This window comes from Saccopteryx bilineata, chromosome 4, assembly GCF_036850765.1.
Source record: "Saccopteryx bilineata isolate mSacBil1 chromosome 4, mSacBil1_pri_phased_curated, whole genome shotgun sequence".
In the NCBI taxonomy this organism is placed as follows: domain Eukaryota; kingdom Metazoa; phylum Chordata; class Mammalia; order Chiroptera; family Emballonuridae; genus Saccopteryx; species Saccopteryx bilineata.
In genome coordinates, this window is record NC_089493.1 from 196,301,298 (window position 1) to 196,328,724 (window position 27,427).

The 27,427-nt window shown below is 59.6% G+C and overlaps 2 protein-coding genes across 11 annotated transcripts in view; one reads left to right on the forward strand and one right to left on the reverse strand.

Annotated features, from left to right (window-relative positions):
* TNRC18 (trinucleotide repeat containing 18) overlaps window positions 1–2,232 on the forward strand; it is a 90,000-nt gene extending 87,768 nt beyond the window's left edge. For all 6 annotated transcript variants that reach the window (XM_066273447.1, XM_066273448.1, XM_066273444.1 and 3 more), the window contains 3 exons: window positions 536–772; window positions 888–962; window positions 1,302–2,232. In XM_066273447.1, the coding sequence (XP_066129544.1) occupies window positions 536–772; window positions 888–962; window positions 1,302–1,508 (519 nt within the window). In that variant the 3' untranslated portion in view covers window positions 1,509–2,232. The remainder of the gene's footprint in view (window positions 1–535; window positions 773–887; window positions 963–1,301) is intronic.
* A 1,453-nt stretch (window positions 2,233–3,685) lies between these two features.
* On the reverse strand, window positions 3,686–27,427 carry SLC29A4 (solute carrier family 29 member 4). Of its 5 annotated transcripts, none has more exons than XM_066273454.1 (12): window positions 27,350–27,423; window positions 14,125–14,199; window positions 13,403–13,588; window positions 10,921–11,052; window positions 10,585–10,698; window positions 10,001–10,129; window positions 9,078–9,152; window positions 7,889–8,136; window positions 7,117–7,258; window positions 6,825–7,012; window positions 5,752–5,992; window positions 3,686–4,650 (listed from the first exon to the last, which is right to left on the reverse strand). In XM_066273454.1, exons 3-12 carry the CDS (start codon window positions 13,575–13,577, stop codon window positions 4,508–4,510), a joined length of 1,587 nt encoding a protein of 528 aa, XP_066129551.1. In that variant the 5' UTR covers window positions 13,578–13,588; window positions 14,125–14,199; window positions 27,350–27,423; the 3' UTR covers window positions 3,686–4,507. The 5 variants fall into 5 exon arrangements, with proteins under 5 accessions (XP_066129551.1, XP_066129552.1, XP_066129547.1 ...); XM_066273455.1 differs by lacking the exon at window positions 27,350–27,423 and adding an exon at window positions 16,828–16,987 and having other exon boundaries at window positions 10,921–11,049; XM_066273450.1 differs by lacking the exon at window positions 27,350–27,423 and adding an exon at window positions 16,828–16,987.

The window sequence follows — 27,427 nt, forward strand, 5'->3', positions numbered from 1 at the left end:
AAAGGTGCTGGCGAGTAAGGGAGGAAACGAGCATGTGGCTTTCTCCAATTTAGGCAAAAACTACCGGCCTTGTGCCGCCTGGGCGAAGTTGGCCTTGCCTGGGGGTTGGTGGCGGCCTTGCTCTGTGACCCTTGCAGGTGTGCTTGGTGGCCCCCACCCGTGAGACAGCCGTGGGGGCTGAGTCTGCTCTGCCCAGTGCCCGGGCGCTAGCCCCTTGGTGTAACCGCCCACATCTCCTCCCTGCACCTCACTGTCCCTGTCTGGAAGTTGGGGGGCAGCACAGGCTGGAGTCAGGACCCTGCTGGGTTCACAGCGGGTGTGGTCTGGGCCTTTGAGGCGTTTGTGGCAAAGCCGCTCTGGAAGGCCGAGTGGCCAGGCCCTCTCTGCGCCCGAATGCTCAAGTTGGAATAAGTCCCTGTTGGAGGGATGAGGGGGTGTCCCCATTAGAGCCAGCAAGGGGGCTTCCCCTCGCCCCCTCCTTGGCCGGCAGAGGCCCAGGGGATGCCCCCTGACGCCGGTGCCCACGTGCCCACAGCGCCGCGGCATGAAGGGCAAGGCGCGCAAGCTCTTCTACAAGGCCATCGTGCGGGGCAAGGAGATGATCCGCATCGGGGACTGTGCCGTCTTCCTGTCGGCCGGCCGCCCCAACCTGCCCTACATCGGCCGCATCCAGAGCATGTGGGAGTCCTGGGGCAGCAACATGGTGGTCCGGGTCAAGTGGTTCTACCACCCCGAGGAGACCAGCCCGGGCAAGCGCCTCCACGAGGGCCAGGTGGGTGCAGCCGGCTGTGCGTCGGGCGGGGGGTGTCGCGGACAGGCGGGCCCCTGGGTCTGGTGTTGGGCAGGGCGGGCCCAGGCTCACCGCTGCCCCTCATCTGCCCACGCAGCACTGGGACCAGAAGTCTGGCCGCAGCCTCCCTGCAGCCCTGCGGGCCTCTAGCCAGAGGAAGGACTTCATGGAGGTAGGAGGCCGGTGGGCCAGTGGGCACAGCCCCGGACCCTCCCCACAGATCGGGGTGGGCTCCTCAGCTCTGTCCTGGTCTCTGCTCCCCTGTCACTTTGCTCTCACTCTCCAGGGTCTCCAGGGTCTCCCCATCGCCCTTGGTCTCTGTTTCTTTCTGTCTCAGTCTGTCTTTGGATCAGTCGTAGTCCCTGTTTCGGTCTCTTGTGTCTCTGCTTTTTGACCCGTCCCTTAGCCTCCGTCTCAGGTTCTGGGTCTCAGTTCTGCCCTTCCCTGTCCTTGGTCCATCTCACTGTCCCTGGGTCTCTGCCCTGAGCTTTCCTGGTTCTCGGGCCCGCAGCGCGCCTTGTACCAGTCCTCCCACGTGGACGAGAACGACGTGCAGACCGTGTCGCACAAGTGCCTGGTGGTGGGCCTGGAGCAGTACGAGCAGATGCTCAAGACCAAGAAGCACCAGGACAGCGAGGGCCTGTACTACCTCGCCGGCACCTACGAGCCCACCACAGGCATGATCTTCTCCACCGACGGCGTGCCTGTGCTCTGCTGAGTGCCTCTGCGTCACCGCCACGGCTTGGGGGCCACGTGCGTTGGTTGTGTGCATGCAAGTGTGCCCGTGGACACCCTGGCGTGTGAGTGTGTACATGTGTGAGCTCGTATGCATGCACGTGCGTGCACACATGTGCACATGTCTTCAGCTCCCCTTTCCAAACCCCTTGGTGCCTCCCAAGAGGGGCCCCTCTCCGCTATCAGGGTATGGTTCTGCCCGGCCCCCGGCCTTGCCTCCAGCACCTTGTAAGCACTTGGCCAGGCTGTGCCCAGGACCCCAGTGCCCTTAGCTGACACAGACTGAGAGGGCACTTCTGAGGAACCAAACTGACACTCCGAGGTGCCTGCTGCTTGTGGGTCCTCCGGGGGCTCCCAGTGCCTGGCCCCTCAGCATGGAGCCTGTCCTGAGCCTCCCGCCGTGGGACGGGGGCAGCCCAGTGCCCACCAGCCTCACTGACCAGGCCGGGCCTGCCCTGGGCGCCTGCCAGGAGCCTGGTCTCCACCCTCTCAGGATGGCCTGGACTCGGGGAACAGAGCCAGGTGAGGGGAGCCCGACAGCACTGGCCAGGTGCAAGGTGGAGGGGCTGTGTGCCCGAGGCCCTGGCCAGGGCCCGCCCGCCTGGTCCAGACCCTTACACTACAGACAACCCCAATGGTGCTGAAATCCTGGTCCCGGTCATGCCCGGAGGGAGGCGGCAGTTCTTAACCTGTACAGTTTTATTGTACCAAGACTCTTCCCTGTATCATACACCTTTAAATGGAGTCAACTTTTTAATTATATATATAAAGATAAATATATATAAATATATATAAATATAAACTTTTTAAAACTGTGAAAAAATAGCTATGAAATTATAAAAAAAACCGCGAACACATTCTGACGTGCAGAATATTATTTTTTATTTCCTGTTAGATTGTGAGTGTCTAGCACCCCAGCTTCACGGCCCCCCTTAGTCCCAAGCACACCCCGCCCCACCCCACCCCCGCCTAGCACCCCGGCCCAGGTGTACTGTATGTGCCCCCAGATGGAGGAGGAGCTAGGGAGAGCAGAGGGGGCGGGCCACCGAGCCCGTGGGGCCCCCACAGAAGCACTTACCTGCCCGTGCCCTCCAGGGAGACAGGAGGCCTCGTCCAGACAATCTTAAGGGAAGGAAAAGCCAGACTTCAGTTTTATTTGGGGGGGGGGGGGATTATTGTTTCCCTTTTTCTTTTTTTAAGTTTCTTTGGACTTTTGTTTGTTGGCGAAATTCTGTGTGATCTTTTTCATAAAAAGAAAAAAGAAAAGAAAAAGCTATCATTGGAAAAGCGCCGTTGTCGGGAGTGGTTCATTTCAGGGGCCGGGGGTGGCATCAGGACGTGGCAATCAGCCAGACCTTGCTGCGTTGGCTGAGCAGCCCCAGGTGGAGAGCGTGTCTGGCTACCCGCGTTCTCGGGGCAGAGCCGGCGTCTGCCCGCCCACGCCCACACGTGGGCCGCCGCTGCGGTTTTGCGGAGATTGTGTCCGAGGAGGCTGGGTCCGAGGAGGCTGGGCCTGGGTCCCGGCGCTGCCCCCTCTCCCATCTGACTCCATGGGGACTCTGCCCGGCAGCACCAGACCAGTGCACGGAAAACAGAGGACATTCCAGGCTTCGCTGTTTCACGGCCGAGTGTGGAGGGAACGGCATAGGTGATTCGGTTTGGGTAGGCAATTAGTAGCCTTAATTAACGGAAGGCAGCGGCTGCCCGAGAAAAGGGCTCAGTTAACTCCTCTAGCAGAGCCCTGGCTGGTTGGCTCAGCGGTAGAGCGTCGGTCTGGAGTGTGGAAGTCCCGGGTTCGGTTCGCCGGCCAGGGCACACAGGAGAGGAGGTGGGCACAGGAGAAGCGCCTCATCTGTTTCAGCGCTTCTTCTCCACTTTCTCCTCTCCCCGCCTCCCTTCCCAGGGAGGAGGGAGGGAGACACCCTCCTTCCCTGCCTTCCATCCCCTTCCCCCTACCCTCCACCTTCCCTGTCCCTCCCACTCTCCCACTCCTACACCCCCTATTCCCTCTAACACCGCTATATACCGTTCCTACCGTTCCCTTCTTCCTCTATACCATATTCACTTCTCCCCTCTATGCTCCTACCCAAACCAGGCCTTAGAGCCTTCTAAACCGCCCCTCTAGAAACTTCAGACTTGTGGGGGCAGTGCAGGGCCCCTTGGGAGCTACCCCAATCCCGGCAAGAAGGCGACACAGACACTACTCACTGAGGTCATCCATGGTCCATCTTTTATCTTTTAATGGCTTTTAATGGCCAGTGCTGTACAGTGGACAGACAACAGGTGGACGGGACACGGGCAAGGAAGGAAAAACCTGTCTGGATGCTATAGGAGTCCCTTATTTGGCACTGAGACAACCTGGAGTGCCCACAAGTCCAGGCTGGGGTGGACTGTGGTCTGCCTCCATTTCATATTGAGGGCTGCAGTCCTCAGCGCAAACCCAGAGTTTGTGAGAACAGGGTTTAAGGCCGGGGGGGAGGGTGGCTTTGGGGTGATGACAGTGGGGGCTGGTCCTCTCTCACCTTCAGCTCCAGGTGAGGGAAGGGCTGGAGCAGCTGCTATGAAAGGTGTGATTGGGGCGAGTTGACCTGGGGGGGGGGGCGGAGGTTGCCAGGAAGAACACTGAACACTGGCTGGGGGTGGGGATGGCTGTAAGTGACCTTACAGGGCACTGGCTGGAGGTGGGGATGGCTGTAAGTGACCTTACAGAGCACGGGACACAGAGGGTGAGGGGCCGGTGTGAGATGGGACGCAGAGCACAGTGCTGGGCGGAGGCCTGCGGGGCAGCAACACACCGAGGCCCCCAAGAACCTGGCAGAACCCTGGGGCTGCACGACAGGCAGTTGGACCCAGAGAGGATGGCGTTATTGGCACAGGAGGAGGCCGGAGCCCCCAGGCACGGCAGGCAGGGGTGGGGAGGGGGCCGCGGGGCCCTGGTGAGGGTCCCAGCGGCCCTCCCTGGGCAGGGCTGGCCCTGCCAGCTCAGAGGCCGGCAGGAAAGGAGGCGTTGGTGGTGGAGGTCTGGAAGCAGCTTCTGTGGGTGTCCCTGGTGAGGCTATAGGTGCAGTAGGCCACGGCGGAGCCCAGCGTCAGTCCCGTCATGTAGGACACAGTCATGGTGTTCCCTGTGGACAGGACCAGACCTGAGCTGGTGGGAGGCAGGCAGCAAGCAGGCCTCCAGGACCACGGCCGCTGTATACACACGGACAGACCCCAATCCAAGTGGACAAACCCAGCAGCCCCTCGACAAAGAGCTGCAGTTGAAACCTCGGCATCTCAGGTGACCAAGGCCAGCTCCCAGGGGGGGGCTGAGCAAGGACTGGGACCCGTGCCTGGCCTGCTTCTCTTTCTCTCCAACGGCTTCCTGTCCTGGACACTCTGGGATGTCTAATGGACTTCTGGAACCTAGGGAACCTAACTCTGAGACCGCTCCCCACTAAAGCGCCTTCCCCACCTCAGGTGACAACCCAGCCGTCCTGCCCTGAGCATCAGGCCCAGAGCTCGCGAGTCCTGTGAGCTCCGCCGTGAAAAACAGACTCCAGCACCACCTCCCCCACCCCCTGCCCCCCACCCCCTGCCCTCAGCACCCCCGCGCTTCTACCCCGGGGCCTCTGCGTGCGCGCTCTCCCTTGCACTGTCACATGGCTGGTCCCCTCACTCGTTCCTCCAGGTCTTTGCTCAAAAGTCATCGCCTCTGGCCCTGGCCTGGCCGGTTAGCTCAGTTGGTTAGAGTGTTATTGTGAAACACCAAGGTTGCGGGTTTGATCCCAGGTCACAGCACATGTGGGAAGCGACCAATGAATGCACAGTTAAGTGGAACAAATGAATGCCCCCCCCAACTCTGTCTAGATTCAATTTATCAATAAAACAAAAAAAGTCACCTCCTCAGTGAAGCTTTCCAGGCTGCTCTGCTCGCATTGTGAATCCTCCCCCCCAGCTCACCCTTTCTCTGCTTTATTTTTCTCTGCTTTTCTGTGACTTGTCTGTTCCCTCCAGACTATTAGCCCTGGAAGTACGAGGATCATTGTTCTGTCATCACTGCGTCCCCAGCACTTAGAACAGCACCTGGCACACATCAGGGCCTCACCAAGTAGCTGTGGAATGTATGAAGTGACCAAACAATGTCCTCACTCAGGCCCACGTGCGCCGTGTGGTGATGGCTTCTGTGGTCCTGCTGTCCTGGCCTGGCAGTGCTCAGGCGTCAGGCTGGCCAAGCGGAGCCTTACCTGCCAGCTCCCGCTGCCTGGGGCCCACTTTGCCAGCTGCCAGGATCATGGGCACGCTGCCGAAGTAGCCGTTGCTGATGCCCATGAGCAGGGAGAAGACGCAGGGCCAGGCCGGGTGGCGCAGGGCAGGCGTGCCGCTGGGGTAGACGCACAGGATGAAGAGGGGGATGAAGACCACACGAAGGCAGGAGCAGGCCAGCAGGTGGGTGCCCCGCCAGTCCATGGGCAGGGCCGCCAGGATCTGCAGAGAGGGAGCCAGGCGTGTGAGCCCCACCTCCCCCAGGGCCCCTGCAGCCTCCAGGTGCGCCCCCTGTCCCCAGTCACAAAGAAGTCTGGCTTTGTCCACGAAAGCCCACCAAACCCCCCGATACAGCATGGCAGTCCCTGCTGGGTACACGGGACCCGTCAAAACACCGCACCTGTTCCCCGTTCATCCCTACACTCTTCACCCGATTTGAGAAAAGAGGGCATGGAGCCCAGAGGGTCAGGCCCCCCAAGCAGCAGGACACAGCAGGACTGGGAGTTGAACTCGCTCCCTCTTGAAGCACAGACTCGAGTTTCTTGGGCCTTTCAGCTGTGTGGCCTCAGGCAAACAGAGGCAGATGGTTTCCCCTCGCTGAGCCCCAAATTCTCATTCCTCTAGGCAAGGCTCACGGGAGGGCTGCCCCCAAACCTGACCCTGGACCTGTGCTACACTCCTAGTATATGATGTCTGGCTCCTTGAGCCATTTCTGGGGTCCCTGTCCCTCTGGGGTACTCCTGGTGCTGTCAGAGACCCGTTAGCTATGAGGGCGGCAGCCTGCACCTGCCTGTGGGACACAGAGGATACTCCAGGGCTGGTCTGGGGGCCCACTGGGGCCGTCAATGGCCAGGGTCTGAGACAGGGCCCCTGCCCGGCTCCCACCCTCTGAACCTGGGAGCCACGAGCAGCCTTAGCTCAGAACCACTGTGGCTCCCAGGGTGGCCCCGGCCATCTGCCGCCCCCACCTGTGACATCCTCTCCCCTGTCCCGGGGTGGAGGCGGGGGCGGGGGCGGGGGCAGAGGTGGGGTTGGGGTCAGGGGGGGAGCCCACCTTGCCCACAAAGTCAGAGAGGTTGAACACGGCCATGATGAGAATGGGCAGCCACTCGCCCAGGACGCAGTGCCGGATCTCAGATTCGAGACCGGGGAACAGGCACAGAGTGATGAAGTAGGTCACAGCGATGGACAGCATGTCGGCCCAGATGACACGGGCCACCACGTACCGGTGCAGCAGCAAGGCTACGGCAGGGGGCTGGGGTCAGGGGTCAGCACCCTTGCCCACCCCCCGCCTTAGCGCCACCTCCGGGTGCTGGGGAGCGCCCGGCGCCCAGCCCAGCCCCCACCTCTGAAGGAGGGCCAGGTCCGCGTGACTCTGGGCTGAGGCAAGTCAAAGCGCGTGTAGGCTCCCTTGCTGCTGATGACCACGTCGTGGGCGGGGCTGTCCTTCGGGGACCCGCTGTCGGCCTGCGCGGGGCCTCGGTTCTCCTGCAGGACAGTGGGACAGGGTTTAGGTGGGGTCCCGCCCTTGTTTCCTCACTGTCCCCCAAACACACCAAGCTCCTCCGGGCCGCTGACCCTCTGCAGCTCTGCCCGCTGCCAGGGCCTTTCCTGTGGCTCTTCCTGTCGCCCCTTCTGCTCCCCGCAGGCCAGGTGTCAGCGGCCCCCCTGACCGTGAGGGCTCTCCCATCTCCCTTTTCCTGGAGCAGCTCTGGTTTTGGCATGCTGCCCTTCTCAGGGTCTCTGTGCCCCAAGGGGGACAGCATCTCTGGCTGGCTGCAGTGTTCCCAGCACAGGGCCCCAGGTGACTCGGAGGATGAATGTCTGTGAGAACATCCCGGCTCTCCCTGTCCGGCCCTCAGGCGGGTAGCAGGGCTCTCCTGAGCCTCGTCCTGCAGGTGCGGCCAGGCCTGCACACCTGCCGCCCGGGCCCTGTCGGGGCGATGCGGCCCTGCCGCCAGCAGAGGGCGCCCCCGCCCCCCGGACGGCGCTGGGCGGGTCTGCCGCTGCGGGCAGCCGCTCAGCGCACAGGTGTGTGTCGCTTCCAGGGGACCGCGGCCAGGACGGGGTGGAGGCTGCGCCCGGGGACGCAGGCGGCAGCGGGGGCTGCGGACTCACGAAGTGGATGTCCCCGGCCAGCACGTCGTGGTGCACGCGGTAGCCGGCCCGGTGGCCGGGGCGGCTGTCGCGGGGCCGCACGGTGTGGTGGCGCACGAAGCGGCTGCGCCGCACCAGCAAGTGCAGCAGGAAGCAGAGCAGCTCGAGGCCGGCGGAGACGAGGAAGAAGATGAGCGTGCTGGCGCGCTCGTCTGGCAGCAGCAGCTTGGTGAGGATGCGGCTCAGGGAGACCATCACGCCGGCCGTGCCTGCGGGGCGGGGGCGAGGGCCTGGGGTCCCCGCTCAGCCCTCCCCTCCCCCCTCCCCCGCACATCCACTCCCTCAGCTCCAGGCTGGCCCTGTCTGGCCGTCCCACCCCTGCCCCGGCTCCGGGCCATCTCCAGCCCCGGCATGCAGAGAGCTGCTGCGGAACGTGCCCACCCAGACCGCCCCTCCCTGACGCTGCTGCACACACCCCCTGGGAGCATGTCCCTGCCTGCTGAGGCCATAGGGGGATGACACGCAGGGCCCTGTCTTCCCAGGACTCGGTGGGGAGGGACGCAAACAACTTAGAAAAGCGTGGACCATGTGCAAGAGGGCAGGGGCAGCAGAGAGTGGGGCCCAGCGTCCTGGCTGGGGCGGCAGGAGGCCCATCCCCGCATGGAAGGAGGACTTAGGAGACGCAGGTGCCCTGCTGCAGGGGGTGGCTGAGGGTGACGCTGCCCCCGGGCAGAAGGGGGCAGGGCCAGGAGACTTGGCCACCTTCACCAGGGGCCAGAGAGAAAAACCAGCCTGGAGGGCATGTCCAAGGCACTGGGTACGTGTTGGGTTGGAGCACGGGGCACCATGTCCTGAGCAGGGGCAGGTGGGAGATGGCGGGGGGGGGGCTCAGGAAAAAGCCCACTGGGGGTGGCTTGTGGGACTCATGCTCCAAGGAGAACTGGGTGGTGAGGAGGTGTGGCTGACCACAGGGATACAGGTGAGCTTACCCTCACACACATGCACTCACACACACTCACACGCTGACAGTGCTGCACGCCGCACACAGGCACAGGGACACTCCAGGACACCCTAGACCCACGCGCCGCATGCCTGTCACATCACAAAGCTCACAGCGCCCAGCCAGGCAGGTCCAGGGCAACGGCGCTGGGAAGAGACTCCTGACACCCAGGCACCCCGGCGCCCCCTCCTGGGGCCTGCGGGTACTCACTCTCCCCGGTCATCACCCCCTGCGTGTACCGCTTGGGCAGCATTCCCGTATACCCATAGAAGCTGGATTGCTGCACTTGAGAGAGAGAGAGAGAGAGAGAGAGAGAGGAGAGCAACCATGAGACACCACTCATCCTCAGTCAGCGTGGGGCAAAACTCCGAAACCTGAGAACACCATGTTGGGGGGTGCAGAGAGGGTGCCCGTGGCAGAGGCACTGGGCCGCACCACCTCGCAGAGCATGATGGGAACAGCTCTGTCCACCAGACAGGGTGCGTCCTGCCTCCCCCAGGCCCACCTAGGGACAGCCAAGCACCCTGACTCGTCTACCCAGTGAAACGTGAGCAGGAATGACAAGCGTCACTTCCACATGTGGCAGAGAAAAGCCCACAGGGAATTCCAGTCTTTTTCTCCCCCCACAGCGGTGCCCAGAGAGGCCCCGTGCTACAGACGGTGTGAGCCTCAGCCGCTCTGTGGGCCTGAGTCCCATCCACGGGCTGGACGTGTAGCAGGAGCCAGAAGTCAGTCTTGTTTTTTGAAACCACTGAGATTTATAAACTCCTTTGTTCCTACAGCATAAGCTCTCCCATCCGAACCCACACAAACACGCACAGATGGACAGCCTGCATCAGGCAAGCCCCTGCCTGGATCAACCCTGAGCAGGGCTGGCACACTGGGCTTTCCTGGTTCCTACCAACACTTTTTTTTTTTTTTCCTAACAGGCCTGAGTACCCAGCCTGGATTGAGGACTCGAGTTCAGGAAGGCTTGCTTTCATGTACACCAAACGGCTTGCTGGAGGAGACGCCGTTAGAGCCAGGCCTTGAAGCTGGATGTCGCCACCACAGGAGTGGCCAAGGGAGAGAACGAGCCTCTGTGACAGGCCCCCGGCCCCCCAGCCTGTCCCCAGCCTTCCCCCAGCCCCTACCTGTGCAGCCGAAGGCCACGGTGCCCACAGCGGCCAGGTTGATGGCATAAGCCTGGTCCCGGGAGAAGAACTGCAGCCACACGTCACAGATGCTGATGAAGAGGAGGGGGCCCAAGGCCAGAAGGTAGCCTGTGGGGGGGGAGAGACTCAGTGAGACAGGCAGCGGTGGGCCAGGGGCTCCCACTCATCCAGCCCTCTCGTAGTGCTAGGTCTGGGGTGCCCTCTCTCTGCTACCGCCCTTAATACTTAGAGAGCTGGGGTACACTAGGGGTCTAAGAAGGACACCTGGAGGGCTTCCCGGAGGAGGTGCTGTCTGAGCCGGCCCTTGAAGCTGGATGTCAACATAGAGAGGAGTGGGGAAGGGAAGCAGACTAGGCAGAGGGAAGAGCGTGGGTCCTGGGACGAGGGGCACCAAAGCCTTCCCCGGGGCAGATAACATGCTAGTGGGGGGGCACCCACCACAGGCTTGACCTTTCATACACTGAGCCCCATGACGTGACTAGCAGGGGTGCCCATTTTACAGACAGGGGGAGTGACGAGCGGGGACACTGGGGGAGAGCTGGGAGCCCCTGGGGGACACACACCCGCGGTGATCCTCGTGTGCAGGCTCAGTCTCTCCACCAGCGCGTTGTTCAGGAGCACGGCCACCAGCGCCACCAAGATGTAGGTGAGGCTCATGTCGAACACAATCGAGGTGCCTGGGCGGGGCAGCCAGCAGCAGGGGCTCAGGGGGAGCCCTCACGCCCTGTCCCTCCCCTGCCAGGCAGCATCTTCTCAATATGATGGCTCAGAGAGGGTGGGTGGCCACTCTGAGGTCACTCAGCAACTCATGGCTGCGCCAGGATTTGAATAAAATGGGCTCCCCCAGCAGGGTCCCGGCCGCGGGGTTTCGGGAGCGTGGTGGCCAGGGCTGGGCCTACCTGGGAACTTGTGGTGCAGGTAGTCCACGTCGGTGATGAAGCTGTTGTACGGCAGCAGGAAGCCCACGCCCGCCAGCAGCATTGCAAAGTAGATGGCGTGGTAGCGGTCGTCAGGCGCGGGACCCTCTGCTGCTAAACCCGGAGACGCCGGCTGAGACGTGGGCAAGCCCACTCAGGGCCACGGCAACGGCCCCAGGGCTGCCGGCCCCCACCACGGCCGCCGTCACCGTGGCCACAGTCCACCATAAGCCACAGCCCTTGTGGCATGGCATCCCACCGTTCCATGCCACTGTTCAACTGTCACAGCCATCAGAACCACTACTAACTTGGCCACCACCACGGCCCCACCATCACCGTGGGCACTGCCACCATACCCAAACCACCAATGCCATCATCAAAAGTCACCAAACATGGCCCTGGCTGGTTGGCTCAGCGGTAGAGCATTGGCCTAGCGTGCGGGGGACCCGGGTTCGATTCCCGGCCAGGGCACATAGGAGAAGCGCCCATTTGCTTCTCCACCCCCGCCCCCTCCTTCCTCTCTGTCTCTCTCTTCCCCTCCCGCAGCCAAGGCTCCATTAGAGCAAAGATGGCCTGGGCGCTGGGGATGGCTTCTTGGCCTCTGCCCCAGGCGCTAGAGTGGCTCTGGTCGCGACGAGCGACGCCCCAGAGGGGCAGAGCATTGCCCCCTGGTGGGCAGAGCGTCGCCCCTGGTGGGCGTGCCGGGTGGATCCCGGTCGGGCACATGCGGGAGTCTGTCTGACTGTCTCTCCCCGTTTCCGGCTTCAGAAAAATACAAAAAAAAAAAAAAGTCACCAAACACCAGCTTGACCAGGTGGTGGCGCAGTGGATAAAGCATTGGATCGGGATGCAGAGGACCCAGGTTTGAAACTCCAAGATCTGCCAGCTTGTGTGCGGGCTCATCTGGCTTGAAGCACAGGCTCACCAGCTTGAGTGTGGGATCATAGACATGACCTCATGGTCACTGGCTTGAGCCCAAGGTCGCTGGTTTGAGCAAGGGGTCACTCACTCTGCTGTAGCCCTCCCACCAAGGCGCATATGGAGAAAGCAATCACTGAACAACTAAGGTGCCACAACGAAGAATGGATGCTTCTCATCTCTCTCCCTTCCTCTGTCCCTCTCTGTCCTTCTCTCTGACTCTGTCACACACAAAAAAAGTCACCAAACACCATGATCCCCGTTGCCATAGCACCCACCATGACTATCTGTGGTCCACCATCGCCACGGCCACGGCCCCCGTACCACCAGCATCACGCTGCCATCACTCTGGCTTCCGTCCCTCCCCACAGCCATGGTCGCCATCATCACCGTCATGGTGACTCACTAAAACCACCAGCGTCACCATGGCCAGCACCCGCCTTCAGGGCCACATCTGCCCTGGTCATCAGACTCTTGGGGTTCCAGCCTGTCTGTGACCTTCCTAAGCACCTGCCTCACAGACTGGCCCAGCCAGCCTCCCCACTCCCGAGCCCGTTTCCTGTAGCACACCCAGACGTGCATACAGACAGCTCCGCCTGCACCTCATCTGTGTCTCTGCGTGTCTGTCCACTGTCTCTGCATCTCCTACCGGCTCCGTTTCTCTGGTTGAACCCTGACTAATCTAGCCGCCGTCACTATGGCCACCGTCCACTTCGATGGCTGTGGCTGCCAGGGCCACTGCCCTGTGACCGCTACTGTCACACCTGGCCTGGAGAAAGAAGTCCGGCGCCATGGGGACAGGCCCAGGGCTGGCTCCGCCCATGCTCACGGGCACAGGGAGGGGTCCACCACCACGGGGCCTGGCGAGAACTTCCACTCCTGCCTGCAGAGAGGGCGGTGGGGCCTGAAGGGGTACCGGTATGAACCAGAGCCACCCCCAAAACGAGTTGTCACTCAGCAATATTTTGTGGGCGCTGTGCACATGGAGGGTGGCACAGGACGCTGCCCTTTCCCGGAGGCAACAATGTGTTGCCCCAGGTCCCCGAGCAAAGGAACTGAAACTGGGCCCCACACACTGCACGCTGGATCCCAGGCCACCCGCCTCTTTCCTCTGGGCTCAGAGGGGGTGAGGCCCTTGACCAGGGTCACACAGCTGGGCCAGCGCCAGGCCACTGACCTCACGCCAGCCTCCTTTCAGGCCCTTTTCCGTCTCCACTGAAGCGAGGCCTGGCTTGCTTTGGCCAGTGGCTGTGACAGAAGTGAGCTGGGCCACTTCAGATAGAAGTTTCACTCACGGGTCAGTGCGTGAATTGCCTGTGCCCTCCCTGCTGGGCCAGGGGGCACGAAGGCCACGTACAGAGGGCGCCCCCTCAGCCTGGCTCCGTGACCCGCACATGAGACACGGCCCGCAGGTGAAGGCACTGAAACCCTGGGCCTGCTTGTTACCGCTGCTGCCCACGCGCCACGCCGCCCAACCACGGAGGGAATGCCCACGTGGCCGTCTCTGCTACGGGCCGGACACACGCCTTGCTGCACCCTCACTCACCAGAGTCCGTGGGAATTGGGGTGCCTCTGGACGCGGCACCCCGACCCCGAGCCGCCCCCGCGGCTGCCTCCTCGTCCAGCCCGCCGCTGTCGAAGCTGAAGCTGGTCACCACGCTCCTGTCCGGCGTGCCCGCCACGCTGGGCTCCCTGAGGCGCTGGCTGCCCGCGGAGCCCATGGCCGCCCGTGCTGCGGAGAGAGGGGGGCTGAGGGAGCGGCAGGGGGACCCCTGCCCCTGCCCCAAGCCTGCGCCCCGGGACCGTCCCCGCTTTGAAACAGCGCGATGCAGCGCGCAAACCTCAGCAGAGGGGGATATCGCGGGATTTGAACAAACCTAAGCAGAGGGTGGTATCGCGGGATTTGTTTCTTAAGACGTGGGCCAGGATGGAGAGCTGCATGGGGGTGGTGGCCGTGGGCATGGACACAGAGGGAGGGGGAAGCAATTTGGAGGGGGGATGCCAGGACTCGGGGAGCAGTCAGGACAACAGATCACACTACTGAATACCGTGCCAGCGCTGTGCTTCAGTGGCCCACCATCTCCCTCTGGGAGGAGGGGTCCATAGTCATTCACTTCACAGCCAAGGAGAGTAAGGGTCAGAGGGCGAACAAGCCCCCCCTCCCCCACCACCCCTATCTCACAGGCAGGAAGTGAGGGAGCCCCAACCCAAACTCAGGCCTGCGGACACTCTGAGCCACCAGGACCCTGTTTTGGGGGGGTTAGTTACCTTCACTGGCAGAAAGTCCTTCCTTTGGTCTTGCCTCCGTTTCCCTTGCTTCAATTCCAATCTGCTCGTCCTCCTCTTTGAAGGAAGGAAGGAGCTAATTGATCCATAGAGAGACATACCCACTATGTAGATACCCACTGTGTATGTGTGTGAGTGGGGGTGGGGGTGGGTAGTTTTTTTACTTAAAACATTTATCAATTTGTTTTCCTAATGACATTCATTTATCTGATCGCAAAAAGGATCCGAGACAGAGATGGGACATGGTGGCATCAGCCACTGAGTGTGGTACCTCTGCATCCCTGGCCCCTCATGAGCATGTGTGGGGGAACCCATGGAGGGAGGTGGGGGAGGGTCCCTTTCCTGAGGGAGCCCATGTGCCCAGAGTTACCCTGTTTCTCTGAGGAGGGCCCCCAGCTGTGCTCACTGCCCCCCCCATTGCCTGCTCATTTTCTCCAGCTCATCTGCCTCAGTTTACCCACTCCCCAGTCTCCAGACGGGTTACTGAGTGCCTCCCCCAGTCCCATGGTTCCCCCTTTCTTGACTCCCTACAGATTTATTAATCGGGGCCTGGGAGCCCAGCGTTGGCTCTGCTTCCAGGGCAGTCCTGGGGGCTGGAGAAGTTCTGCCCCGCCATCGAGGGCTGACCAGCTGCTGGGCGCCATGAGCAGCGGGGAGAGGATGGGAACCTCTCCTGCTGGCGGCTGGGAAGCCAGACACAAGCCCCCTCAGGAGCCCCTCTTCCTGAGCCCCAGCCCTGGATCTGAATGACTGTGGCCTTGGGCAGGATCACCCACTAGACGCTTGGAGACCCCTGGGTTGCCCACCAGCTTCCTGCTGCAAACACGAGAGGCTGGGAACGGGCAGCGGCAGAGCACCACCTACAACAACGGACCGCTCCTCCTTGCAACCCGCTCAGGACAGAGAAGGGGCCCAGCCCTGGGGGCCGCCTAGACCCCGACCCCCAGCGCCTGTTCAGCAGAGGTGCGGGAGACGCAGCGCCTGGGCACGCCTGGCCTCCGTGTGAGGCGCCCACCCCGCGGAGAGGCCACACCACCCAGGAAGGTGGACGTGCTCCGCATCCAGCTGGGAGGCGGCTCCGCTGTCCCCTCAGGCTCTGTGGTGAAGCAGGCAGCTGCCACCCACACCGGGCCCCAGCCGCTGTCCCCACAAGCTCCCTCAGGCCCTCTCCTGGAGGTGGGGGGGCGGGTCTGGCTACTCCGGATGCCCCATGCCCCTAACACGACCTCACTGGCCTGGGCAGAGGCTGCACAGGAGGTGGGCGGTGGGTGGGGGTGACTGAGGACTGTCCCCTGCCTCTCCTGGGCTGCCAGACCTCCAGTTCGCCCCTCCACAGACCCCCTCACCAGCAGCCCAGAGCCTCAGACTGACCCCCACCACCCGATGCCTCCTCCTCCCATGTCCCCCTTTAATTAAAAATTAGAACATGCATATGGGCTTAAAGATCCAAAGAATGCACAGGGCTCTCCTCTGCTCCCCCTACCCCACCAGGACCCTTCTGTGCCTGTCCCAGGGAGTGGCCAAGAAGACCCACTGGTCACCCTGTGGGCCTCAGTTTCCCCACTTCCTGTTGTGGACGAGGAGGATGAGGTGCTTGGCAGTCACACATGCCGCCACGTCAGCCAGCCGCCACGTCAGCCGCCACGTCAGGCCCCAGAGGGCTCCCAACCCCAACAAGTCCAGAAAAGCCGGCTCACGCCGCCACTTTGTAGACAAGGCAACTGAGGCACAGAAAGCCATGTCCACGTTTGGCTCCCCCATTGCAGCTGCGACTGAGTGGACACTGGTTCTGCATGTGCCCCAGGGCGCTGTGGAGGCACTGGGCATCTGGACCCCACGGTCAGGTGGATCCCCTTGGGCTGTGCTCCACCTCCAGAGGGGACAAAGGAACCTGAGTTCTATGTGGAAGGCCTCACCCCGCTCGTGGGCCCCAGCCCTGGGCAGCTGGACGTCCTCGGATGGCCCTGGCCCCGTGCCTCGGCTGGCTTAGGAGTTGTCTGCCGCTCTTTCCGCAGCCAAGCCTGCTAGACTGCCCCAACACCTCTGGGTCGGTTCGGCCCACAGGAAAGTGGATTTCAAGATCCTTCTAATCGACCCCTTTCTGGAGCCCCCCCACGCCTCAGGGACAGCTGAATGCACGGGCCACAGGCTTTGCCTGCCTGGCTGTTGGCTGGGGCAGGGGACAGCTCCTTCCTCCCATCCTGTCCTGGTTCTTGCAGTTTCCAGACACTGGCAGTAACCCCCGATTCCACCCCATCCCTGCTTCTGTCTGCCCGGATCCATCAGCAAAAAAGTTGGTTTCCAAGCCTGCACCCCTAGGCAAAGGGCATATCCCCAGGTCACTACGAGTTCCCGGGGAAGGAGGTGGCACCAAAACCGGGTAGGCTTAGGTCCACCGGCCACTCTGTCCGTCCCGGGTCTGATCCTGCGTTCACAGATGGGCGAATGAGGGGGCTGGCCTGGTCCGGATGCTGGGAGCGGAGCGGGTAGGAGCCCCCTGTCCCGGGGACAAGGAGTGGGCTGGGAGCTTGGAGTCCTCAGAGTCACACGCCCGCGCCCCTAGATTCGGCGGCCCGAGCCCGCGCGGAGTGGGGCCGTGCGCGCGCCGCAGACAAAGGCTCCGACAGGTCCCCGCATCCCAGCCCGCCCTCGTCCCCGCCCGCCACCTCCGCGGTGACCGCTTACCTCGGTTCGGCTCGGACCTGGGGTTCTCGGCGCGTCCGACCCCGCCTGAGCCCTCCGTCCCCGCGCCGGGACCCCTGGGCGCACGCGCCCCACCCCCACCCCGCAGCCCTCCTCGGGCCGGGCGCCGCCGGCGTCCTCCGCGCGTGTCTCTCCGCCGGCTCCCGGGTTGGCGAGCGCGTCCCGGGGGCTCAGAGGCACGTCAAGCACAACGGGAGCCCCTCGCCCCGCCCCCCGCGCAGAGCCCCGCCCCGCCCCGCCCCCTCCCTCGCCGCCCCCTCCCGCTGCCTCCGCAGAGGCAAGGGCGGGGCTGAGGCTGAGGTCTCGCCGGGCACGACACCCCAGCGAGGACGTGCTGGCGGGACATCCCCGGGGAGACCTGCGGTTAGCCGGTTAGCCGAGCCGCCACCCCTCCACCCGCCATACCCTAATGCTCCCCGCCTTGTACCCAGGCCTAGCACCCCCACCTCTGCTCCCCTGGGAGGAGGCCTGTGGGTAGGTGAGTGGGACAGGTCTCTCCGGGGCTGGAGACCCTGCACATTCCAGCCAGGTTTAGGGGCCGCGGTCGCTCCACCCAGTACTGAGTCACAGGGATCAACGCAAGTGTCTGCTGGCAGCCAGGGCACTTGCGGGCTTCTACCAGGATGCCCTCCCCTCACTTTCCTCCTCCTGCCTGAGTCTCTCCTCCAGCATCACCCAGGAGGCCCTAGAGGTGCTCTTGCCCACAGCTATGGTCAGCACCTGTGCTCAGGGCTGTGCCTGTAACTTCTAAAAGCCTGCCCCCCCACCTCCCAGCTGAGGCCTGCTGTTTCCCTCTGCAGCCTCAGGGGTCAGTGGAGTGCCTGGCATACAGCAGGAGCCAAATGTTTGAAGGGCGAACCCAGCTGCGTGCAGAATAAGGCTGTGCTGTGTGAAGTGTGCTGGGACGGGGTCAATGTGTACTCCGCGTGGGCAGTGTCCCCTTCTGCTGCCCTCTGAGCCAGGGGACATGGCCAGTTCATCCAAGTTATTACTCTTCAAGTTATGAGCCGGATACTTCCATGAGCCTGGAGCTTTGGGAGGGCCCATGCAGGAAGCCATGCCGAGCTGTCCTGGGTGTGAATAAAAATGATTGGCCGTGTGTGACAGTGTTCTAGGTGCCGTGGGCACATTGGATTTCGATCCAATGTGGGGCACTGACGCCTAGAAGCCAGCAAGACAGAGTGATGGACTTGACAGTCGTGTGCGACTGTGGGCTTGGGGTGGACATTACCTAGTGGTCAGGGAAGGCCACTCTGAGGAGGTGACAGTGAGCCAAGACACCTGGATGATGAGAAGGCGCCTGCTGTGGGGAGGCGTGTGGTCAGGGTGTTCCCGGCAGAGGGAAGAGCCAGTGTAGACCCCTGAGGCCAGAAAAACCTCACTGTGCTCAAGCTCCGAGAGAGGGGGACAGAGGAGGGGGGCCTTCTGGTGAGAGATGCAGGCGGGGCAGTGGGTGGCCCAGCCCAAGGGGCTCTTGTTGGCAGTGGGAAGGCCATGGAGTGTCTCACTTGGGGGAAGGGGCGTGCTGTGACCCAGGTTTTGAAACCGGGGCTGCCGGTGGGAATGCAAATCAGAGCAACCCTTCTGGAAAGTAAATCGGCCTAAAAAACACGCTTACTCTTTGATCCAGAAAATCTAGCCCAAGGTAAGGATTCTAAATATGGAAAGGGTTTATGTACAAAGATGTTCGTCATAAAAGCCAAACAGTGCAAATAGCCGAATGACCCCAGAAGGGTGGACGAGTCATACTTATGACAGTCGGGGACAGACGACATAGTTATCTTTGAAAAACGCAAGAAAACCGGTGGACCAAGGTGTCACCGCCCAGAGAAATCTGAAGCCACCTCAGAGATGTACGGTGTGAAGCGTTTAGAATAAGTACACAATCCCAGGCCTAGGGCAGTTTCAGAGAATACAGAATTCAGAATTCCATCAAACCCTTTAGAGAAGAGAGAGCCACAATGTGACCTAAATATTCCAGAGCACAGGGGCGGGGGAAAGGAATCCTAAACCCAACAGAGATTTCTGTGAGACGGTAACAGACCAGTCTCACCTGAGAACATCAGTGTCAAGTCCTGAATGAAACACTGTCGAGCAAGACCCGGATGTCTGCTCTCGGCCTGTCACTTCTCTCTCCTGCCGCCCGCCTCCGGGGTCCTAGCTGACATCAGGAGACAAGAGAAAGAAAACAGACCCACAGAGAGTGGGAATGAAGAGTTAAATTACTGTTGTGTGTGGGCGACAGGACCATTCGGCTGGAAGGAACCCAGTGCCCCGAATGAGGACCTTTTGAGAGATTGCCACAGCCTTCCTCCTCAGGCACGACAAAGAGACAACTGCGATGAAAGAAAAGGTTAATTTACAATGGTGACAAGATAGATTAAAAAAACTCCCTGGGATAATCTTCATTAGACATGTTCAACGACTACATGAAAAATATTTTAAAGGGACATTTAAAAAAAAGAAAAAAGCCTTTCTTGAGGGACCCAGAGGGAAGACAGTGTGGATAGAAAGGCACGCCCCGTTCTTTGACGAGGTGTCATTTCTTACTACAAGTGTGAACGGGAGGTCATTTTATTTACGTCATTTCTTACTACAAGTGTGAACGGGGGGTCATTTTTTTTACTAACTCAATTCGCTTGTCTAACAACATCCCAGCGAGAATGTCCCAGCACGATGTCCTTTCCCGGGAAGCACTATGGATGGGCCTATTCTGAAATTCACACGGGAAAATGAATTTGCAAGAATGCGCCAGGAAAATACTGAAAAAAGGAAGACTCGCGAGGGAGGGGCAGCTTGCTATATAGACACAGAGCCGAAGCAGAGCTCCCAACTTAGAGCCGCCGGTGCGTGACCTCGATGACATGGACCAAGCAAGGGCGCAGGACGTATACTTCACCAGAAGTCAACCCCAAAGCACACTCTGCTATCTGATAGGGGTGCTCTTCTTCTTCTCTTTTAAATAACTGCAGCTTTTCATATTAGTGGGAGAAAGGTGGATTATTCTGTAAATGGTATTTGTACCATCAGGTGACAATCTGAACATCAAGTAAAATCAGATCGCTACCTCATTCCTCACAGTAAAACCAAAACAGTAACAGTGGCAACCAAAAAAAAAAAAAAAAGTCCAGGTTTTTGTTTTTAATAATCTTGCAGAAAAGTTTTTCCTAAGCAAGATACAAAACTCAGAAGTCATACCTGACCAGGAGGTGGCACAGTAGATAGAGCGTCGGACTGGGATGCGGAAGGACCCAGGTTCGAGACCCTGAGGTCGCCAGCTGGAGTGCAGACTCATCTGGTTTGAGCAAAGCTAACCAGCTTGAACCCAAGGTCGCTGGCTCAAGCAAGGGGTTACTCGGTCTGCTGAAGGCCCGCGGTCAAGGCACATATGAGAAAGCAATCAATGAACAATTAAGGTGTTGCAACGCGCAATGAAAAACTACTGATTGAGGCCCTGGCCAGTTGGCTCAGCGGTAGAGCGTCGGCCTAGCGTGCGGAGGACCCGGGTTCGATTTCCGGCCAGGGCACACAGGAGAAGCGTCCATTTGCTTCTCCACCCCTCCGCCGCGCTTTCCTCTCTGTCTCTCTCTTCCCCTCCCGCAGCCAAGGCTCCATTGGAGCAAAGATGGCCCGGGCGCTGGGGGTGGCTCTGTGGCCTCTGCCTCGGGCGCTGGAGTGGCTCTGGTCGCAGTATGGCGACACCCAGGATGGGCGGAGCATCGCCCCCTGGTGGGCAGAGCGTAGCCCCTGGTGGGCGTGCCGGGTGGATCCCGGTCGGGCGCATGCGGGAGTCTGTCTGACTGTCTCTCCCTGTTTCCAGCTTCAGAAAAATGAAAAAAAAAAAAAAAAACAACAACAACAACAAAAAAACTAATGATTGATGCTTTTCATCTCTCTCCGTTCCTGTCTGTCTGTCCCTGTCTATCCCTCTCTCTGACTCACTCACTGTCTCTGTAAAAAATAAATAAATTTAAAAAAAAAGGGGGGGAAAAACCCCCTCAGAAGTCATAACATTTGACTACATATTTCATGAAAGATACACAATGTATACGTGGAAAATCCTATCATAAACAAAACGAAAGAGATGATGCCAACGTGGAAAGAATATTTGCAGCACGTACAACAGGTGGTGGGCTGACTTCCTTTAATATATAAAAAGTACCTACAAATCAAAAAGAAAAAACAACCCTGGCCGGAGAGCTCGGTTGGTTAGGACATTGTCTCCAAAGCTCAGAGGTTACTGGTTCGAACACATACAGGTCAGAACACATACAGGATAATCCTGTCTTTCTTTCTTTCTCTCTCTCTTTAAAATAAACATTACAGAGAAAAAAAAAAAGACCAATAAAAAAGATGAGTAAATTATATAAGAGGATAATTTACAAAAAAAAATACTATGGCTTCAACGTATGAAAAAGTGCCTAATCGGCCTAGCGTGCGGAGGACCCGGGTTCGATTTCCAACCAGGGCACACAGGAGACACGCCCATTTGCTTCTCCACCCCTCCGCTGCGCTTTCCTCTCTGTCTCTCTCTTCCCCTCCCGCAGCCTAGGCTACATTGGAGCAAAAATGGCCCGGGCGCTGGGGATGGCTCTGTGGCCTCTGCCTCAGGCACTAGAGTGGCTCTGGTCGCAACATGGCGATGCCCAGGATGGGCAGAGCATCGCCCCCTGGTGGGCAGAGCGTCGCCCCTGGTGGGCGTGCCGGGTGGATCCCGGTCGGGCGCATGCGGGAGTCTGTCTGACTGTCTCTCCCTGTTTCCAGCTTCAGAAAAATGCAAAAAAAAAAAAAAGAAAAAGTGCCTAAGTCTACAACTAATTTACAAAATACAGATTAAAACCACATTGAGGGGCCATTTCTCTCTTAGCACAGGAGCAAACCCAGAAAGTCTGAAATCAGTCCTCGCAAGGAGAGGACAAGGTCCCCCCCTGCAGGGTGGTGGGAGTGCAAATTTAAATGCATAAATCATTTGTTCTATTAATTCTACTTTTAAGGATTTATACAACATTATACTTGCATATTTGTTCAAAGCTGGCTAGCCAGGGGATATTTGCCACATTTTTGTAACAGGAAAAGACTAGAACCCACTTCAATGCCCGACAGCACCACAGCCATCAGGGTGGGAAGGAGCTGGGTGTGGAGGTGGCGGGCGGCTGAGACGCACGCAGTAGAGGTAAAGGCGCCTGGGTCGTGCTGTGGGCCGCCACGCCCATCGAGGGGCAGGATACTCCCCTGCCCTGCTAGTGTGCATTCACACCGGTGACACCGGCTGGCCAGAGGGGTGTCCGTTGCTGCAACAAACCAGAGATCCAGAAAGGCTTCACCGCCACACCTCTGCCACTGCCATGAGCAAGTGCCCAGGCTTGGGAGATGGGTGAAGGGCAGCACAGCCACACGGCTGAGGCCACCTGGGCCAGCGGATGGCCAGCCAACCCCACCCCTCCACCCCGAGAGCAAGCCCACCGAGATCAGCAGAGCCTCCTAGGCCGCCACCTGCGAGAGCCGCAAACGCTGTCCTGTGCCGCTGATGTTTTGTGGGTGTTTGTGACACAGCATTGCTGAGGTCCATGGGCCATGTGTCCCATGTCCCCATGACCTGGCGCTGGAATGTCAACTCCTTGCCTTGCAGCATGCCCCACGGTCTCATGCACATGGACCTCATGGCACCCTTGGAAGATGCTCATGCCTTTGTTTACCTGTGGGGAACCTCAGCCCTCAGGAAACTCAGCAGGTGGTAAGAGCTCAGCCTACCTGCTGTGTGACCCTAAGCCACTCACCTCCCCTCTCTGTGTCTCATCTGGAAAAGGGGGCCTAAAAGGACTATTGGGAGAAGTGAAAGACATAACGTGCTTCACACTGCGTCCGTCCCTTCCTTCTCCCGCCCACCCTATGGGGTGGGACTGTTCCTGTCACCACTCATTTTACATGTGAGCAAACTGAGACCCAGAAGGGGCAAAGCTGAGTCCTGCGGCTCTGCCTCCTGGGTGCTTGCCGCTCATCCCCAGGAAAGTGTCCTCTGAGGGGATGTCAGGGAAGGCTAAGCTTGGGGCCAGGCCTGCCGTCACTGCCCATGACACCTGGGCCTCGCTGGCAGCAGCAAGGACGCTGCTGATCAGTGTGTCTGTCCTCCCACCCTTCCTTTGGAGAAAAGCCATCTGCCAGGATAAAAAAATGCAGCCAATTAAGGCGCCATCGAATGAACCGGTGACAGGCTGTGGCAGAGACAGAGGGAGGCCTGAAGCCACGCTGCTCTGTCAGCTGGACTCAGGAAAGCAGCGGGTGGTGTTGGGAGGAGAGGCTGTGTGGAGTCCATATCACGGGCAGAGTGAGCAGGAAGCTGAGCCCACCAGGGACCAAGGCACCCGCTCTGTCCTTGTTTCACAGGTGTTGAGCACTGTTCTAAATGGTTTCAGGTGCTCTCCCCTCAAACCATCTTTTGGGAGAATGGCCACCAGGGCCTCCTCTTTGGTCTATTGGCTTCCCCTACTATGCCCTCCAACCTACCTCCCACGGCAAACAGACTGAGCTTTCTGAAAGGTGTCCTTGTTCCACTAGCTCTCTCCTGTGATTCCTCAGCGCCATCAGGGCTAAACCCCAAAGCCCAAGTGTTCTGACCTCAGCTGACCTCTCCCCCCATCTCCTTCCACATAATTCACTTTCAAGAAATGGACGGTAAGGGTTGGTAGGCCGTAGGCCACACCAGCAGGAGTCAGCCCAGCTCTACTCAGTCCAAGCTGATATAATTCCTTTAAAAGCTTGGTGGGCTTCCTGTGTGTCAGATTACCATTAGGTCAATGCTGCATCCACACACCTCTTTGAGACATCCTCTCTCGTTTTGGGCTCTGGGACAAAGCCCTTAAATTTTTTTTTGTGTGTGTGTGTATTTTTCTGAAGCTGGAAACGGGAAGAGACAGTCAGACAGACTCCCGCATGCGCCCGACCGGGATCCACCCGGCACGCCCACCAGGGGCGACACTCTGCCCACCAGGGGACGATGCTCTGCCCCTCCGGGGCGTCGCTCTGCCTTGACCAGAGCCACTCTAGCGCCTGGGGCAGAGGCCAAGGAGCCATCCCCAGCGCCCGGGCCATCTTTGCTCCAATGGAGCCTTGGCTGCGGGAGGGGAAGAGAGAGACAGAGAGGAAGAGGGGGCGGGGGTGGAGAAGCAAATGGGCACTTCTCCTATGTGCCCTGGCCGGGAATCGAACCCGGGTCCCCCGCATGTCAGGCCAACGCTCTCCGCTGAGCCAACCGGCCAGGGCCTAAATTTTTTTTTAACCCTCTCTAGTCTAGCCAAGATAGTTAAGGATATACGCTTTTAAGATTCTTAGAAGCTTTCTCATCTAGCTGAGACAGTTTCAGTCACTGCCCTGAATATTTCTTAACCATGTCTTTTGCTCCTGACCTTGCTCCAAGCACCTTGAGATTTTGCTTGGCCCGAGACCATACGTTACAGGCAATACTATATACGTTTGATCTTTGTCTCAGGGTGAAACCTTTCCTGGGATTCCTTGGGCTTGTTATTCCTGGTGGCCAGTCCAAACAACCCTCCAGATGTGGGCCTTTGTGCCTGAATATCAGGGGAGACAGTTTGGACGACCCATGTTGAATTTTCTAGAAAATTCCCAGCACTGCAGTGACAACAGACACCAGCTGCCTGCCCACTGTCCATTCTTTCCCAGGAGCAGGATTCGTTTCAGATGAACATGTCCCACCACGACCCACCAAGCTGACTCAGCGTGGGGAAATGTGCCCACCTAAAGACCAGTGGGTATATTGAGGCATTTTCCTGTCCCCTCTAGCTGAATCATGGGCACACTGTTTGCAGGGGAGAGGGGCAGTGACTCAGATAACCTTAGAAAGAAACTAAATGTCTACAAAAAAAAAGACACATAGTCATTTTGTTCACAGTAGTGAGAACCTGGAAACAGCCCAGGAGTCCCATCAGAGGAGAGAGGTAAGCAGACTGTGGTCCACTCACACCGTGGAATACTACGCAGCACTGAAAAGGAACACAGCCCAGATTCCCCCAACCATAGGATGAATCCCAAGTGTGTGAGGCTGAGGGACAAAGACACAAAGAACACATAGGATGCGGCTCCATTCACAAGAAGTTCTTGACTAGGCAGCCTGGATCTAAGAGGATCAAGATGGTGATTACCTTGGGGAGGGAAGGGTGAAGGGGGGAACCCACCGGGCATGACGGTCATGCTCTGTCTCTTGAGAATGTGCCCATCTATCAAAACTCAGCAAATGTTCACTTTAGATTTGTGCATTTGACTGAGGGTAAATTTTGCCTAAAGCACAAAACAAAACAAAGAGAAAACAAAAGCAAAAATTCCCCTCTAGCTAATGACAAGCACGTTCAGGGGTTAAGTATACTGATGCCTGGCAGTGACTTTGAACTGTATTAAAAAAGTGAGGTGGGTGGGTGGGCGGGGAATGGAGACAGACGGCTGTCAGAATGCAGAGAGCACAGGGCGGGCAGTGAGCACATGGGCGTGGACTGCACAATTCTTTCGAGTCTTCTTTATGCTGACAATGTTTGTAATAAAATATTGGGGAGAAGGGAGAAGAGAGCCCAGCTGTGCCCGCCACACCCACCTGCCCCGCCCCACTGGGACAGAGGCAGGCCACCGCGGCTGTGCCATCTGCCTCCTGCCGAGCGCAAACCTAATTATACCAAACTTATTAACTTAAGGCCCATTAGAATCTTCCCATCAACCTGGACACGCAGCCAAGAGCCAGGCAGACGGGAGTGAGAGGCCCGCGTGGGACTCGGCCAGGGAGGGGGATAGAGGCTGCCCTGGGCCCCGCCTCAGTCACCCCCTGGTGCAAAGCCCGTGTCCCTGACCTCCTGAGGAAAGGCCCCCCTGGGACTGCCCGAGCCCCAGGTCCAGAGACAAGAAGTCCCTTCCCCAGGACGCAGGGTCAGCCCCCCCCCCCGTTCTGCCTGGGCCAGCTCAGCGCACAGCTGCTCCTGTCCCTTCATACAAACACTGCACTACGGTCAGACCCAGGAGAAAAACCAGCCTCTGGGCAAAAGGCAAACTGAATAAACAAGCACCCCGCCCTACACACACACACACACACACACACACACACACACGCACGCACACCTGCCCTGTGATGGACAGAGCGTCGACCTAGGACGCTGAGGTCGCCGGTTCGGTACCCCGGGCTTGCCTGATCAAGGCACATACAAGAAGCGACTACAAGTTGATGCTTCCTGCTCCTCCCCCTGCCTTCTCTCTCTTTCTCCTCTCTCTAAAATCAATAAAAACACACAAAAAACCACCCTCCTGACTCTCTCCTAGGAGAGGCAAGGGACAGGGGGGAGGCTGCTGCTACGACGGGCAGCACCCCAGCTCTGGGTCAGCGCGCAGTCCGCTCCAACCATGCCTGCGACACCGGTCTGTCCTCAGCCCTCCGTCTGGCCTGCTGTCCACTGGATTTCCTGCAAACCCCTAGACCTGGAGGCCAGAGGGAGCTGCATCCCAGGCCAGGCTCCCAGGACCAGGGCTCCCAAGCCATATGTGGCCCCCTGGGCCTCGCCCTCTCGGGACACCCAGGTCGGCCAGAGAGGTGGGCAAGAGGCCCCAGCACTGTGCTGGAGGCTGGCCCGGTGGCGGTGGTGGGAGCCGCCTGGCGGGGCTCCAGGAGCTTTTAGCAGGAAGAGCTCTTCATTACAGGCCAGCGGCTGCCGGCTGCCGTGGGTGGGAACGGGGGATGGGAGCGGCCTGCCACTGCCCTTGACCTCCTTCCTCCCACGGCTCCAGCCCTGGGCTCTGCCCATCCGGGACCCCACACCATCCTCCGGGGCCTCCCTACCCACCCCGTGGGCCCTCCCCAGCGCACCAGCCACACCCCATTTCCAACCACCACCACAAAGCGACTCTTCCCCAAGCTTTTACCTGTGTAATTCCCTCGACCTGCCTATCAACACACACACTCCCCTCTCCCCGACTCCTATACATCTGTCAAATCACAGCCCCCTCCTCCAGGGAGCCTCCCTGACTTGGATGGGGTAGGGATGACCCTGAGCACTCACTGGGTATCAGGTGTCATCTGAGGGAGGCTCGGTGACACCCCACTGTACAGATGGGCACCAGGCTCGAAGAGGCGACGGCAGCACTTGCCCAGGTCCCCGGGAGGGCTGGGTGAATAGATTGCTGCCATCAGGGAGGGGGCGGAGTGACACGGGTCTGACCTTTACTGCGCTGACCCCAGACGAAGGTGAGAAGGGTGATTAGATTCTTACAGATACACCACTTCCCAGAGTGCCCACACAGCAGCCCGCCCACAACTCCTCTGGAAATAACACGCCTATTTCAAAGGTGAGAAAACAGACACCACAGAGCCTCCAGGGCTGGCCCGAGGATTCCCAGCCAGGCTCGGAGGGCGTGGCGGAGTCTGGCTTGGAGCCCAGGCCTGTCTGGACCCCGAGCCAGCACCCTTCCTGTGATTAGTAGCCGGCTGCAGTACGTGGCCACACCTGGGCCTTACCTGGGGCTTTCTTGGGCTCCCTCTGTGGCTTCTCCCCGGAGTCAGAATTTGCCCGTCAGACACGCTGTACGATGGAGC

What these genes read in the sequence shown, in the direction of transcription:
- SLC29A4 (XM_066273454.1), bottom strand. Translation starts at nt 13,577, where the DNA reads ATGGGCTCCGCGGGCAGCCAGCGCCTCAGGGAGCCCAGCGTGGCGGGC. An exon ending in CCTGCACCACAAGTTCCCAG is followed by an intron (nt 10,699 to 10,920) that starts GTAGGCCCAGCC and finishes TGCCCCGCCCAG; the next exon opens with GCACCTCGATTGTGTTCGAC. An exon ending in GGGGGTGATGACCGGGGAGA is followed by an intron (nt 8,137 to 9,077) that starts GTGAGTACCCGC and finishes CCCGCCCCGCAG; the next exon opens with GCACGGCCGGCGTGATGGTC.